This window comes from Myotis yumanensis, unplaced genomic scaffold, assembly GCF_028538775.1.
Source record: "Myotis yumanensis isolate MYYU_CA2020_CCGP unplaced genomic scaffold, mMyoYum1.0.hap1 SCAF_5, whole genome shotgun sequence".
NCBI lineage: Eukaryota > Metazoa > Chordata > Mammalia > Chiroptera > Vespertilionidae > Myotis > Myotis yumanensis.
In genome coordinates, this window is record NW_027223756.1 from 35116609 (window position 1) to 35133306 (window position 16698).

Sequence of the window (16698 nt, forward strand, 5' to 3'; positions counted from 1 at the left end):
GTCACTTCCACCTGAACTCTCCCACTCGGATACCGACTCACTTGCCATCAGTAGTCATGGGCCCCGTCCCAGAAAAATGTGTAATATCGGCGAAATTCTGCCTGGTTTCTGGGAATTCATGGCCTCAGATCTCAGCTTAAGAGCCTTTGCAAGGAGAATGTGCTTGCTGGATCTACTGGAGGAAAGGAAGCGGGGCAAACATCCTAATTCCCTTTGGGCCCATTCACAATATTACTTCCCTTCCTTTCCTGTAAACTTTTCCTTTGTCCCCTCTTTATTGTTATCATCTACTTAAGATCATTCATTTCTTCTCATTCATCAAAGACTTTGCTCACTAGTACAATTTATCTCCACTCCAACTCTTAAATTTCACCCTAGTCAATCTCCATGCCCATACAGATTAGGGTTTTTTAATTTGCAGGTTGTGAGCCAAATCATATAATCAATTCAATGCATCATCTCAGCATATTTTAACAAAATGAAACAACAGAATATATCGGAGTAGACTGTACATAGGTAGGACAGGTACTATTTTGAGAAATCTGTTTCAGATAAACATGTGTGAGTGCACACCTGCTTCATCTTGATACTTCCCATTGTTTTCTATAGCAACTGCACCATTTTGCATTCCCACCAACAGTGCCCAAGGGTTCCAATTTCTCAACATTCTTACCAACACCTGTTATTTTCTGCGTTTTTGATATTGGACATCCTAACCAGTGTGAAGTGATGTGGGTTTTGTTATTGTTGTTGTTGTTGCTGACTTCAGAGAGGGAGGGAGAGGGAGAGAAAGATAGAAACATCAATGATGAGAGAGAATCATTGATTGGCTGCTTCTTGCACACCCCCTACTGGGGACTGAACCAGCAACCTGGGCATGTGACCATGACCGGAATTAAACCCGGGACCCTTCAGTCCGCAGGCCGACACTATCCACTGAGCAAACCGGCTAGGGCTGAAGTGATGTGGTTTTAATCTGCATTTCCCTGATGACTAGTGATGTTGGGCATCTTTTCACATGTTCATTGGCCATTTGTATATCTTCTTTGGAGAATTATCTATTCAAGTCCTTTGCCCATTTTTTTTTTTAATCCTGAAGTCATTTTTCTATTGATTTTTTGAGAGTGGAAGAGAGAGGGAAAGACAGAGAGAAATATCGATGCGAGAGAAACACATCGATTTGTTTGCCTCCCACACATGCCCTAGGGCCCAGGCGGGGTGAACCCAGGACCCTTTGGTCAGCAGGCCAACGCTCTATCCATTGAGCCAAACTGGCTTGGGCCTGTGCCCATTTTTAAAATCCAGTTATTTTGTTATTGTTGTTGAGTAGTAGGAGTTTATATATTCTGGATATTAACCCCTTACCAGATACACGATTTGCAAACATTTTCTCCCATTTTATAGGCTGCCTTTTCCCTCTGTTTAATGTTTCTTTTGCTGTGTAGAAGTTTTAAAGCTTGATGTAGCCTCATTTGTCTATTTTGCTTTTGTTGTCATATGCAAGAAATGATTGCCATTTCAATATAATAAAGCTTTTCCTCTAAGTTTCCTTCTAGGTGTTTTATAGTTTCAGGTCTCACTTTTTTTATAAAGGAGACTTTTAATCCTCTCAGTTAATTCTACAAACTTTCAAGGAACAAGAGATCCCAAATCACTGTTACCATTTTACTTAATTCATAAAATGTATAACCAAAATCAATTAATAAGACTTACCTTTTCATGACAAATTATTTTAGAATAATTAAAAATTAAAGCAAGAAATAAGAGATTTCTATTACATTTCTATTACTTACTTCAATTTGGCAAGCCTGTCCCTGGTCTGATTAATTTCTCTTGATTTACTATGAAGCCAGTCTTCAAGTTGTTTTTTGTTGGGAAAATACCCTAATAATGAATTTAATTCATCACTGTGCCTAGATTTTATTTTTCTGATTTGTTCATCTTTGTCAGCCTATTAAAAAATATTTTAAAAATAAAGCTCAGTATCTCCACATTATGTCAAGAACAAATATAAATTTTAGATTGGTTAAAGTTCTAGGCTTAGAAAGTAAAACTATAAAAATGTAAGAAGAGAATATATAATTTCCTAAAATCTAAGAGTGGGGATGACCTTCCTAAGCCATAAGAGAAAAGAGTAACAAGTCTGATAATATAAAAATTAAAACTTCTGCATAAGATATAAAATTTAACAGCAATGTACGTATTTACTAGTATGTATACACCTCTGTATTAGTTTCTTGTAATTAGAAAATAGTTTTTAAACTTGAAAGTCTATTTTTATAGTATTAAGCTCAGCCCCTAAAATATAAAGCCAATAACGACTAACTTTTTCATAATAAGATAAACTATTTAAAATACCAAAAATTATCCTATATAATAAAAACCTAATATGCTAAGTGTCCGACCATTTAACAAGTTGCTATGATGTGCACTGACCACCAGGGGCAGAAGCTCCGACTGGTAGGTTAGCTTGCTGGTGGGGTCTGGCTGATTGGGACTGGGCGAGAGGGCCAGACACGCCCTGGAGCCCTCCCACAGCCCCTTCCGGGCCCCAATCTAGGCGGGACTGGGCAAGATGGGCCGGACACACTCTGGAGCCCTTCTGCAGTCCCTCCCTGGCCGGCACCAATCACGATTGGGCGAGATGGGCCAGAAACACCCTGCAGCCCTCCCACGGTTCCTCCCCAGCCCCGATCATGCATCAGTGGGGTCCCTTGGCCTGGCCTGCGCCCTCTCACAATCTGGGACCCCTCGGGGGATGTCCGCAGGCCAAGTTGAGGAATCCCACCAGTGCACGAGCCTCTAGTAATTAAAATAAAAAGAAAGGTCATACTTTGTCTTTGGTCAGCATCTCCATCTGGGTGCGTGTTGCTGTATGATGGTTTAACTGCTCCATCTCCTGGTCCAATTTGCGCAGGGTCCTGTCTAGGTCTGTTTTCTCATTCTGAAGACTTATTACTTCTGTTTTTAGAGTTTCTACATTACTGTTTTTCTCAGCCTTGCTTAGCTCATGTTCCTTATCAATAATAAAAACAAACACAGAGGTTTATATAGTTTGTGTTAAAATAGTGACAAAGTGTATTAGAAATCAACTACTCACTGCAACAGAAATAAAAAAAACATAAGGAATAAAATTTTTAAGGAAAAAATCTTATAAAATTACCTTACTATCTTATAATACTAGAGAATTATTAAATAAATCTGGAAGAGTCAAACAAGGGCGGGAGATAAGAATTAATGCAAAGTTAAGAGAAATTTGTCTAAGAATATAGTTTCATGACTCTTCAGTCAATACCTAAGTATTTATCAAGTACCCATTAACTCACTACATTTCCTGCCACATAGGAACTCTAAAAACAGTGTAACGCTGTCCCTTAATAATACCACCCCTTTACAACAAGACAATCTATAATAATAAAAGCATAATATGCTAATTAGACCTGATGTCCTTCCTTCCAGACAAAGCTGCAGCAAATGGGGGCCGCCGCAAAGGCAGCAGAGGCCCCTGGCCATGGCAGTGGTGGGCGGGGGCCAGGGCCAGGGCCAAGGCCCTTGCACGAATTTCATGCATTGGGCCTCTAGTATTGTGATAAAATGCTAAACTGACAAAACGTACACTAGATGTTAAATTAGAAAGCAAAAAGCAGTGTTTAATTACATTATCAAAGTAGGATCTGAGAGGGGGAATTCCCAGCTTTAGGATGTTTACTTTGGTGGTGGGGATGTAAATGAAGAAAATAGAAAGAAGGAAGAAAATTTGGAAATTCATGAAAAGAATAGGTGGGCTAAGAAAGATTCCACCATAGGAAAAGTGGTAGTATGGCAAAAAATTTATAAGATCTACAGTGTATGGAACCTAGAGGAAAAATACTTGTTTCTTTTTTAACTTAAGTAAATGGTTCTTAACCAAGGTACTCATAAGAATAGCCTCGTTTTGTTCTGAATGCACATTTCCATGCTCTACTCTAGAGAGTTTGATTTGGAAGGTCTGAAGTAAGGTCTAAGCATAAGTACTTTTTATTGTTTTTTTTAAGGATAAGTACTTTTTAAAAACGTCCTAGGTGATTCTAATTTTTAATCCATTGGATTCTAGAACCAGTTAACTGATTAAGATATTTAGATGAATTCATTTTACATGAAATTGTTAGACAAGATAGATATTTTAATTAACATGCCATAATCTTAGAATTAACAACAGAAAAAAATACTTCAAATTGCAAGAGTCTAAATGTCTTACACCTTAAAATTATTTTGTCTTACAGCTTTTGTGAGTTCCTGGTCCAGTTCATGAATCCTGTCAGAAGATCCTTCCAATTGCTGTAATTCGTACTTCACATTTTTCAGCTCATTCTGCTTCTTACTTAGAATTTCTGATTTCAACTCAATTATTCTTCCCAATCCAATTTTCTTATCCCTTATCTCATCTATCTGTTTTTGTTTCAGAGTTTCTTTTTCTGCAAAGTCATTCTAGATACATATAAGAAAAAGTATTAACAATTTTTTCACTCCATAATTCATTAAGTGACAGTTTCCTCATTATCAAAGTAACACATGCACACTAAGTAAATATTAAAATGTTTAAAAATATGGAATGGCTAGCACCCACAGACAATCATTTTTAACTCTGAGCAAACCTTTTCTTTACTTTTTCTGGTAAAAGAAAAAGAAATATTACTTAAAATCAAATAAAAAATATAGGTCTGCATTTCTTCATATTTTTAGCCTTATCCACATTTAAAAATTTGCTTCCATAAAAGTATCTTCTACCTTGTATCTGATTCTATCCTAACACTAATCCCAAAATATAAGAAAATAAGGTCTATCCAAAAATTAAAACAACATAACTAAAGATTTGGACACAAACAAAAGAAAATAACAATATTTACCATCAGTTGGCTGGCAGTTTCTTCTTCCTTTTCTTGTCTCTCTCTTACAAGTTTGTGAAAATTTTTAATCTGTCTTTCACTGAATGGTCCATGTTCAAAGCCATCCAATTCTAACTGTGATGCCAAAGACTGAATTAATGAATCTCTAGCTCGGATATTTTCTTGATGGCGATCTGCTTGTTGCTGTAGACGACCTTTATTATTATTAATATGTTTTTATTAATTTCAGAGAGAAAGGGAGAAGAAGAGATAGAATTGTCAATGATGAGAGAGAATTATTGATCAGCTGCCTCCTGCACCCTGCGCCCCCCCCCCCCCCCCCCCCCCCCCACTGGGGATCAAGCCCACAACCCGGGCATGTGCCCTGACCAGGAATCAAACCGTGACCTCCTGGTTCATAGGTCAACGCTCAACCATTGCGCCACACGGACTGAGCTGTAGATGTAATTCTTTTTTTAGCTGATTTTTAAAAAATTGAGATAATCATACATTACCATGTAGTTGTAAAAAAAATACAGCAAGATCTCTTATATTCTGTGCCCTGTTTCCCCAAATAGTAACTATGATATTGTAATATAATTAGAAATACACATTTGGTCTTTGTCCCTGGTTCCTGGCACTGATCTCCTAAAACTCTTAGAATTTCGGATAGAATGTCTTTGTTTGGTTGTTGTTGTTAAACCTTAGGATATTTTTTCCACTGATTTTTAGAGAGTGGAAGGGGAGAGAAAGAGAGAAACATCGATGTAAGAGAGACACATCAGCTGGTTGCCTCCAGAATGTGCCCCCACAAAGAAAGGCCTGGGGATCAAATCAGAGACCTTTCTGTGAATGGGCCAATGGTCTAACTATTGAGCAACACCAGCCAGGGCAAGAGAGGAGTGTCTTTTGTTATTCATTACTAGGGGCACAGTGCACAAAGATTCGTGCACAGGTGGGTGGGGGAAAGGTGGGTCCCTCAGCCCGATTTGCATCCTCTCCAATCTGGGAGCCCTCAGAGGAGCCGTCCCCAATCTGGGAGTTTCTGTCTGTCTTTGCAATCATATGAGCGAATTGTCTGAGACCCCAACCCAGTTTGGTTTGCTGCTCACAGAATTATAGAGGCTTTTTTTTTTCTTTGCTTCATTGGTGGAGATTTCCTGGAAGTTTTAGGATATCTTCCCTTTAATTTTTCCTAGACACTCTGATTTCACTTATGTCTCTCACCTTTGCTTCCCCTCCATCCCCCACCGCAACAGTAACTTGCTCCAGGCTCACTTTGCTCTACTGCAGTGGTTCTCAACCTTGGCTGCACGTTAGAATCACCTGGGAATCTTTTTAAAATCCTGATTTCTGGGCCCCATCCTCCGGAAATTCTGTTTCTTTGTTACTAATGTTGTGGCCCCACCCCATAACAAAGAAACAGAATTTCCGGAGGATGAGGCCCAGAAATCAGGATTTTGAAAAGATCCCCAGGTGATTCTAATGTGCAGCCAAGGTTGAGAACCACTGCTCTAGTGTCTAGGTCCTAGACTAGCCGTGGGCAAACTACAGCCCGCGGGCCGGATCCTGTCTGTTTGAAATGAATAAAACTAAAAAAAAAAAAAAAAAAAAAAAAGGACCGTATCCTTTTATGTAATGATGTTTACTTTGAATTTATATTAGTTCACACAAACACTCCATCCATGCTTTTGTTCCGGCCCTCCGGTCCAGTTTAAGAACCCATTGTGCGGGGGGAAAAAAAAAAGGACACATATGTAATACCCTTTGTAATGCTTTAAGCAATAAAAAAAAATAATAATAAAAAAAATAAAATATAATAAAATATCAAAAAAAAAAAATCCAGTTGCAAAAAAAAAAAAACACACAAAAAAACCAACAAACAAACAAACAAAAAAAAACCCATTGTGGCCCTCGAGTCAAAAAGTTTGCCCACCCCTGTCCTAGACTCTAGGAGATCCGTCTGCCACCAGAACTACGATTCCCAGCATTCCTGGTGCTCCCTGCACTCTTGGTTTTCCCTTCCTGCTCTGTCTCCGTCCCATGGCCTCCCACTCTGCCAAGTCCTCCAAGCCACCGGCTCTCCCTCTCTGCTCTCAGCGACCAAAGGAGCCATGCCCCCCCAAGCCACTGACTCTCCTGCTCTGCTCTCTGCCAGGCGGCTTGTGGGGAGCGACCAAGGGAGCCACATCCCCCGAAGCCTCCAGCTCTCTCACTCTGCTCTCTGCCTGTGTATGCAAATTAACCCTCCAGCTTTGTCAGGTTAATTTGCATGCTCACTCCTGATTGGCTGGTGGCATCATGGAGGTACGGTCAACTTACATGTTTCTCTTTTAGTATTATTAAGTCTCTTTCTACCACACCAGAGTTTATTCTAATGAAGTGACTCCTGGAGGATGAGACCTGGTTATCAGAGGAGCCTACTATGTGATTAGAGAATAGGAATTTTCAGTACTCTCCTCCCCAACTCTGGGGAGAAGTTGAAGATTCAGTTCAATCGTCAATGGTCAATAATTTAATCAATAATGATTACATAATGGAAATCCCATAAAACCCCTAAACAAGGAGCTTCAGAGCTTCCAGGTTGGTGAACACATGGAGGTGCTTAGAAAGTGCCACGCCCCTTCCCCATACCTTACTCTATACATCTCTTCCATTTGGTTGTTTCTGAGCTGTATTCTTTATAATAAACTAGAAATTGTGTTTCCCTGAGTTCTATGAGCTATTATAGAAAATTATTGAATTTGAGGAAGGGGTATAGAAATGTCTGATGTATAGCCAGTGGTCAGAAGAACAGGTGACAGACAACCTGGACTTGGCAATGGCCATTGGAAATAGAAGGCAGTCTCACAGGACTGAGCCCTCAATCTGTGGGGTCTGTGCTAATTCCAGACAGTTAGTGTCAGAACTAAATTAAATTACAGGACACCCAGTTGCCAAGAATCGGAAAATTGCTTGGTGTGGAAAAATGCACTCACCTGGTGTTAGAATTATTTTAAGCAGAAAACTGTGTAACATTTTAGTAACATTTTGAAAAACTATAAAGTAAATCCTCACTTAAAGTTATGGATAGATTTTACAACTTTAAATGAAATGACATATAATGAAACCAAATTTACCATAGACTACTTGATATAGACAAGAGTTAAGTTCCTATGCCTCTCAAAAACATTATAATAAAAGTTATTCGAAGGACCTGCTGTAGTGTCATTATCAACCAGGATACAGACACTGATACAATCCTTCAAACTTATTCAGATTTCCCAGTTTTACTTGTATTCATTTGTATGTGTATTTATTAAATTCTATATATTTGTATCACCTGTACTGGCTCATATCTACCACAACAGTCAAGATACCGAACAGTTTCAATACCACAAGAATCCCTCTTGTTGCTTTTATAACTATACCCACAGTAATCTTTTTCCTGCCCCTCCTCCTACTTAGTAAGCCTCGCAACCACTAATCAGTCCTCCACTTCTAAAATTCTGGCATTTCAAAAATGTTACATAAATGGCAATACACTGTATATATTTTGAGATTGACTTTTTTTCACTCAGCATAATTCCCTGGAGATTCATCATTCATGCTGAAAATGCATAATATTACAATAAGAAAGACCAAGTAAATACTTTACCCTACCCTGTTCAACAAGTAGTTCTGATTTTTCTTGATTGAGAAGCCTAGATTCTTTATTTAATTTTTCCAGTTCACGCTGACAGTCTACCAATTTCCTTTCTTTCTCCCTTATTGTTCTCTGGTGATTGAGATATAAATCATTTAGTTGCTCATCAGTCCCTTGAAAAACCTATGCAAAACCAAAATAAAGAGCTTTAATAAGTATAAGAAGATATCACTCTGAGGTACAAAGTATGAAAAAAGTATTCAATATCCTTCCTCTTAACATATACTTGGAAGTAAGGCAAACATCATAAGGATTTTCTTTCAAAATGAGTGGCAAATGGATTAAAATGAGGTTCACTATAATAACCCCAGAATTTTGAAGAAGAACAAAATTCTATCACCACAAACCTTTTCCATTTTCTGTTCCAGTTCACTATTATCTTTCTCCATTTGCTTCTTTCGGCTTTCCAAGGCTTTAATTTCATTGTCAAGTTTCATTATTTTAGAGAGATTGTGTTCAATTTCTTTGAGACGATTCTGGAAATAAACAAACACTCTACGATAAATAAAATTCTCTATAGTTTACAACACAGATGGGTAAAGAGAAATACATAAGATGTGCCAGGGTCAGGCACTTGGTAAAAGTGATCTCATTTAATGTGAACAATGCTGTAAAGGGGGTATACAGAAACTAAGGATCGGAGACATTAAGTAACTTGCCCAACTCCTCATAGCTAGTAAAGAAAAGCAGTAAATTCCAAATCTAACTCCAAAGCCATGTCTCATCTTCAACACCCCCAAAAGTCATTCATTGAGTACTTAGAACCACATTATGCAAAGTACCACATTTTAAGAACTTAATCCTCAAAAGGTTAGCTATTTAATGTATTTTAAAAAGTTAGGAAAACTGAGTGGGCTAGAGACTCAGGGTGAGTCACCAGTGCATTCTGAGCCTGTAGGCAAATTTACATGGAAGATTATACTTTAATTCAAAGTTGGCTCAAGCACAGAGCACTTTGAACAAGTGAAATGTGATAAATAAACCTCAGTGGTCTGCTTCCTGGGATAGCTGGTTGCCTCATCTCCTAGGAATATGTGTGACCTGGTTCAGAGCATTCTCCTTGGGTGATGCTCTTCTACTGCCATTACATTTCCGAGGCTGACCGATTCCTCTTACAAGACATTTGTAGAACCTGATTTTTAAACTAACACATTACTACAGTGCTTATTTATTGTAAGCTTTCAAAGCTCCACCAAAATGCATCCTCAACTTTAATGTCATTTAATAAAATTGTATCAAACCATCTTGTGATTTGTAAATTAATCAGTAGCATGTAATCACTATAAAAATAGGAATTTTGTTCACTAATGTATCACTAACACATATAATAGGTGTTCAGTATGTTAGTTGAAAAAAGATTTTAAAAAAGTAATTTTATATTTACAGTTACAGCTATCATGACTGAATGCCTACCAACTTGCAGACATTGTACTAGCTGCTGCTATACGAGACTATGTACTAGGTAGGAGACTTGGAGGACTTAACTTGTATAAAGCTACGTATATACTTAATAAGAGATGAGACTGGGATGCAGAGTTGTGTAATGGTTCTGACCTAGGCTTTGTGTGCTGGAACAATTAAACATCTGTATGCAAAAAAGCAAACCTCAACCCTACCTCACACCATATTTTAAAATTAACCCGAAATAGGGCATATACTTAAGTGTAAGAACTCAAACTATAAAATATCAAGAAGAAAATACAGAAAAAAAATCTTTGTGTCAGGCAAAGATTTCCTAGATAAAAAACAAAAACTATAAAAGAAAAATTGATAAACTGAACTTCATAAAAACTAAACTCTTGCCCTCTGAAAAGCAGTTAACAAAATATTTGCAAAATATGTATTTGATAAGGACTTGTATCCAAAATATCTGAAGTATTTTTAATATTCAGCTTGTAAGACAAAAAAATTTGAAAATAGCCTTGACCAGTGTTGCTAAGTAGTTAGAGCGTCGTCTCTCTCACATCAATGTTTCTCTCTTTCTCTGTCTCTCTTCCCTCCTCCCTCCCTTCCTTCCACTCTTTTTTAAAATCAATGGCAGAAAAATGTCCTTGGGTGAGGATTAAAAAAATTTTTGGAAATAGCCAGAAGAATCAAAGACACTTTACCAAAAACGATATTCAGATGGCAAATAAACACATACAAAGGATGCTCAACATCCAAAGACATTAGAAAAATTAAAGGCACAATGAAAAAAAAATACTCAAGAGATACAACCTATCTAATGTAATGGCTGAAATAAAAAAAGACTAACAATGTAAGAGCTGATAGGGATGGAGAGCAACTTCAATCGTAAACATTCTTGGTAGGACTATGAAATGGTACAGCCACTTTGAAAAGTGGCAGCTCACAGTGTTAAACATATACTTACCATTCTTCCTATCAACTCCCCTCCTGGAGAGTTATCCTAGAAAGAAACATACTACAAACAAAGACCCATACACAAGTTTATAGCAGTTTGATTTGTAATAGCTAAAAGCTGGAAACAACCTAACGTCCATCAATCAGGGAACAGATGGACATACTGTAATATAGCCATACAGTAAAATAACCTCAGCAATGAAAAGGAGTAACTACCCAAATGTGCAAGAGACTAATTAAAAAGCAACATGCTAAGAAGTCAGATGCAAAAAGCTACATAAGCTATGATTCCATTTATGTGACAATTCTGGAAAAGACAAAACGAATCAGTGGTTACCAAGGGCTGGGGATGGAGGGAGAAGGCTGACTACAGAAAGACTTAAAAGAACTCTTTGAGGTGATGGAAATGTTCTGTATCTTGATTGGAGTGGTAGCAATGCTACTATATGCATTTGCCCAAACTCACTGAGCTGTATACTTTTAAAAGGGTTGATTTTACTATATGTAAATTATACATCAATAAATCTGACGTTTAATAGTATGGGCATAGGAATCAGAAAGGCCTGGACTCAAATCCGGGCTTTATCCCTTACTTCCAACATGAAAACCTGTGCCTCAGTTTTCTTTCCTAAAAACCTCATAGGATTAATGTGGAGCTTACAAAATACATTTTAAAGCACTTTGATCAGTGACTGACATACAGTTGGCCCTTAATGAATACCCTTTGAACAGTCTAACCAAGAGAAATGGATTGAATCTTTAAAACACTGATTACAGGCATACCTCATTTTATTGTGTTTCATTTTATTGCACTTCACAAAGTTGCATTGTTTACAAATTGGAGGAGAGCCTATCCACCAGCAAGAATATTACAACTTATTTTATTGCAGTAGTCTGGAACCAAACCCGCAATGGTACTCTACTTCTCAAAAACTTCTTAGCTTCCCTCAGTCAGTGTTTTCACTGCCTCTTGGTGGCATTAACATTATCTGGGCTTGAATTGTTTGTGACATCCCTAGCTACTTCATTTTTTAAATCTAGCCCATCACCAGATGCTGTGGATTCTTTTTTTGACACTTGTGTTTTGGCTCTATCCCCAGAGCACACAATCTAATAAAAGGAGCTAAGCAAATTTGTAAGCAACAAAAAAATATAGCAGAGTGTTTAAAGCTTAGGCATTAGTGTGAAATGAGACAAATGAATAGGGTAATTGGGCTATTATATAACTAGTAGCCCTGTGCACGAATCCGTGTGCCAATAGCTCGCTGCAGCCCTCCAGTAGCTCTCTGCCCGCTGCCCCACCCTCCAGGAGCTCCCCGTCCCCCCTTCCCACCTCATAGCTTGCTGCCCTGCCCCCTCCTGTAGCTCTCCACCACCTGCTTGTAGCTCGCTGCCCCACGCTCCTGCTGATCCATGATCTGGTCGTTACACGGTCGGCCGATACGCTTCATGACCATTTGCATATTACATCTTTATTATATAGGCTTAGTGGTCTGGTGCACAAAATTCATGCACGGGGGGAGGGAGGTCCCTTAGCCTTGCCTGCATCCTCTCCAATCCGGGACCCCTCGGGGGATGTCTGGCTGCTGGCAGTTGGACATCCTTCTCGCAATCTGGGACCACTGGCTCCTAACCACTCGCATGCCTGATCTTTCCTCTAACTGCTTGCTCCCTTGCGCCGGCCTGATCTCACCCCTAACTGCTTGCTCCCCCATACCCTTAACTGCCCTCCCCTACCGGCCTGATTACCCCTAACCACCTCTGCCTCGGCCCCCGCCACCGTGGCTTTGTCCGGAAGAATGTCAGACGTCCAGTCGATCAGGTCTAATTAACATATTACCCTTGTATTAGTATAGATGATTATGAACTTGTGTGTATGTAAAAGTAAATAAGTGTTTTTGAACTTGAAAACAAATTTCTCAAGCAGTTTCCACTGATAAAAAGAAAGAAAAACAGGGCTAAATAAGCCAATGTGGTGGGATGAAAATAAAGTAGTTTATGAAAGAGTTCTTAAAGACTGAGGTAATCTGTAAAAATGGTTAAGAATGAATTATAGTGCAGTAGTGAAATGAAGCTATCCCTGGATGGCTGCTGGGAAGGTGACTTGATCCAAACTTTATGCTGAGTTCTATGAAGGAAAGAATTCTCAAATATTAGAGCTAAAAAAGGACTTTGGAAATAACCCACTTAATAAATACTACTGACCCACCTGCTATGTGCCAGGCACTGGACTAGGCTCTGAAGAGAATAAGATTAAAACCTTGGAGAACTAGTCAAATTAAACAAAGAAATTTACAAACACCTCAATGTTTGCTACAATCTTGGAATCTTGGCACCACTCAAATAAATATCAGATATTATCCCAGCCTATCTTGACATATTTCCTATTCAAATGCTCTATTTCAGCTATATGAATTTCCTCGATAGTGTTCAAAGACAGTTTGCATTTTACTGTCCCTATGTCTCTAAATACCTACCCATTTTTGGTTTAAAACATACCCCAAATTTAGTCTCATAAAGTCCTTTCTGGCCACCTCAGAGCTTACACCTCTAGTCTAGTAAGATACAGCATACTTGTCATTCTTCTGTCTACTGAACTAAACTCTAAACCAATTAGCTCTTCATAATCTGACTGTAATAATCTCTTACTCCTTTTACCTGATTTACTTAACCCGGGCTCTTCTCACACAATCCTGTTTTGATAAGCTTGTATGTGTGAATATATACTTATATACATGTGAATATATGCACATATATATTATATATATATGCAAAAAAAGGTTTTGGTTGGATGTGTCTGGGAGGTCAAAAATAATAAGTGGGAAGAACATTTCTTACTTTAAATTAATATTCTTCTGTAATTTTTTTCATTGTGAGCATAGATTACTTTTAAAGAAAAAAAATGCAGAATAAATACAAACATACATAAAATGCCTTCCAATCTGTTGATATAATTTTCCCATTCTTTAAGGCCCAGCTCAGCCATGCTTCTTCCCTGGACACCTTACAACAGATTTATATTAAATCTTATTAATTAAAGATTTATATCACTTTTTAAACAGCCCTATTGGGATATAATTTACATACCCTACAACTCATCCATTTAAAGTGTGCAATTCAACGTTTTTTAGTGTATTCAGAGTTGTACAACCATCACCATACTCTATTCTTAGGACATTTTCAATTTCTAAACAGAAACCCTGTATTCATTAGCAGTCACTATTCATTCCTCTCTACCACCTACCCATGGCAATCACTAATCTATTTTCTATCTCTATCAATTTGCCAATTCTGACCATTTTAAATAAATGGAATCATACAATATGTGGTCTTTTGTGATTGGCTTCTTTCACTTAGCATGTATGAGAACTTCATTTCTTTTTATGGCTAAATAATAATCCAATATATGGATATGCCATATTTTATTGATCAGGTATTTATGACATCTGAGTTTTCATTTTTTACTATTATGCATAATACTGCTATGAACATTCCTACACAAGTTTTTATGCAGATTTACGTTTTAATTTCCTTTGAGGTTATATGAGAATTCATGTTCAACATTTTGAGGAACTTGCTGAACTATTTTCTAAAGTGGCTGCACCATTTTACATTCACACCAGCATGTATAAGAGCTCCAATTTCGTCACATCCTCACCAACACTTATTTTTTTATTTATACTCATTTCACTAAGTATGAAGTGGCATCTCACTGTGGTTTTAATTTGCATTTCCTGATGAATACTGTTGTCAAGCATCTTTTCATATGTTCATTGGACACATATCTACTTCGAAGAACTATCTATTCAGAGTCTTTGCCCATTTTCAAACTATTATTCATTTATTATTGAGTTATGTGTTATTTTTATGTTCCAGATACAAGTCCCTTGTCAGATACATAGCTTGCAAATATTTTCTCTTAACAAGGGAGATACGTTCTGACAAATGCATTAAGTGATTTTGTCACTGTGCAAATATCACAGAGTACACTTGCACAAAACTAGGTGGCATAACCTACTACATACCTAGGCTCTAGGGCAGTGATGGCGAACCTTTTGAGCTCGGCGTGTCAGCATTTTGAAAAACCCTAACTTAACTCTGGTGCCGTGTCACATATAGAAATTTTTTGATATTTGTAACGATAGTAAAACAAAGACTTATATTTTTGATATTTATTTTATATATTTAAATGCCATTTAACAAAGAAAAATCAACCAAAAAAATGAGTTCTCATGTCACCTCTGACACGCGTGTCATAGGTTCACCATCACTGCTCTAGGGTATAGCCTATTGCTCCTAAGCTAAAAACCTATATAGCATATGACTATACTGAATATTGAAGGCAACCGTAACCCAACAGTATTTGTATATCTAAACACAGAAAAGGTACAGTACAGTTGACTCTTGAACAACATGTGTTTGAATTGGATCGGTCCACATATACCCACTTGCCATGAATGGAGCTTGCAGGACTGGAAGTTGCTCTGGGTGAGTAAGTGAATGAGTGGTGAGTAAATGTGAAGACCTATCACATTACTGTACACTTCGTAAACACTGTACATTTAACCTATACAAAAATAATTTAAAAATATTTTTCTTTCTTCAAGTTAACTTTAGCTTACTATAACCTTTTTTACTTTGTAACCTTTTTTTTTTTAACTCTTTGATTCTTTTGTGATAATACTTAGCTTAAAATACAAACTTTTAACTTTTTTTTACTTTTTCAACCTTTTTTGTTGTTATTGTTAAAACCTAAAACACAAACACACATATTAGCCTAGGCCCGTGGTTGGCAAACTGCGGCTCGCGAGCCACATGAGGCTCTTTGGCCCCTTGTGTGTGGCTCTTCCACAAAATACCAAAAAACACCACATGCGGGCGCACACGTACAGTGCGACTGAAACTTTGTGGCCCATGCGCAGGTCGGTATTTTGTGGAAGAGCCACACCCAAGGGGCCAAAGAGTCGCATGTGGCTCGCGAGCCATAGTTTGCTGACCACTGGCCTAGGCTAATATCACTGTCTTCCACTTCCACATCTCATCCCAATGGAAGGTCTTGAGAGGCAATAACACACATGGAGCTGTCATCACCTATGATAGCAATCCCTTCTTCTGGGATAACCTAAAGGACCTGCCTGAGGATCTTCTTAAGTAGGTGTCACTCTTTTCAGAAATATGTTCATGGTGGTTTGCTTGGTTTCATCACAGATTTGCTTGTAAGCAGATAATGCACCATGAATATTCCTCTCTATTAATGAAAACCTTTCGGTGTTGGGGTCCATGTTATTAGACTTTTTAAGGAGCCAGTTGAAATCTGCAAAAGCTTCTGCTAAAGGCTTCACTAAAAATATTCTTGGGGGGCGGGGGTTCTTCTTTTTCTTCTCCTGAAGTTTCCTTTTTTCTTGCCTCTTCTTCTATGTGTTCCTATTCCAGTTCTAACAACTCCTCATTAGTCAGTTTCTCCAGAACCACCTCTAAGAGCTCTTCCATTATCCACGTTAAAGTTGTTTGCTATCTCAACCACAGTCTTGTTGATTTTTGTAACCTCCTTATCCTGGCAACTTCTTAGAAGTCATGGATGAACCCTTTAAGTGTCTTCTTCCAGATGCGATTCATACACTCCTTAGTGACATCACCCCAGGCTCCAGCAAGGTTCCTAATTTTCCCAGAATTGCATCAGTGTCTTCTCAGCTGCAGCAATAGCCTGGGCAAAGGTCCCCCTCAGGAAGAAGGTCTTAAAAGCTACAATTCCTTGATACATTGGTTAGATCAAACAGGTGGTATTTG

The 16698-nt window shown here is 38.1% G+C and overlaps 1 protein-coding gene across 2 annotated transcripts in view; it reads right to left on the reverse strand.

Annotated features, from left to right (window-relative positions):
• RAD50 (RAD50 double strand break repair protein) overlaps positions 1–16698 on the reverse strand; it is a 75046-nt gene that overhangs the window by 37848 nt on the left and 20500 nt on the right. For both annotated transcript variants that reach the window (XM_070415032.1, XM_070415033.1), the window contains exons 6-11: positions 8898–9026; positions 8508–8673; positions 4887–5080; positions 4261–4467; positions 2834–3016; positions 1794–1951 (exon numbers count right to left, since the gene is read on the reverse strand). In XM_070415032.1, the coding sequence (XP_070271133.1) occupies positions 1794–1951; positions 2834–3016; positions 4261–4467; positions 4887–5080; positions 8508–8673; positions 8898–9026 (1037 nt within the window). The remainder of the gene's footprint in view (positions 1–1793; positions 1952–2833; positions 3017–4260; positions 4468–4886; positions 5081–8507; positions 8674–8897; positions 9027–16698) is intronic.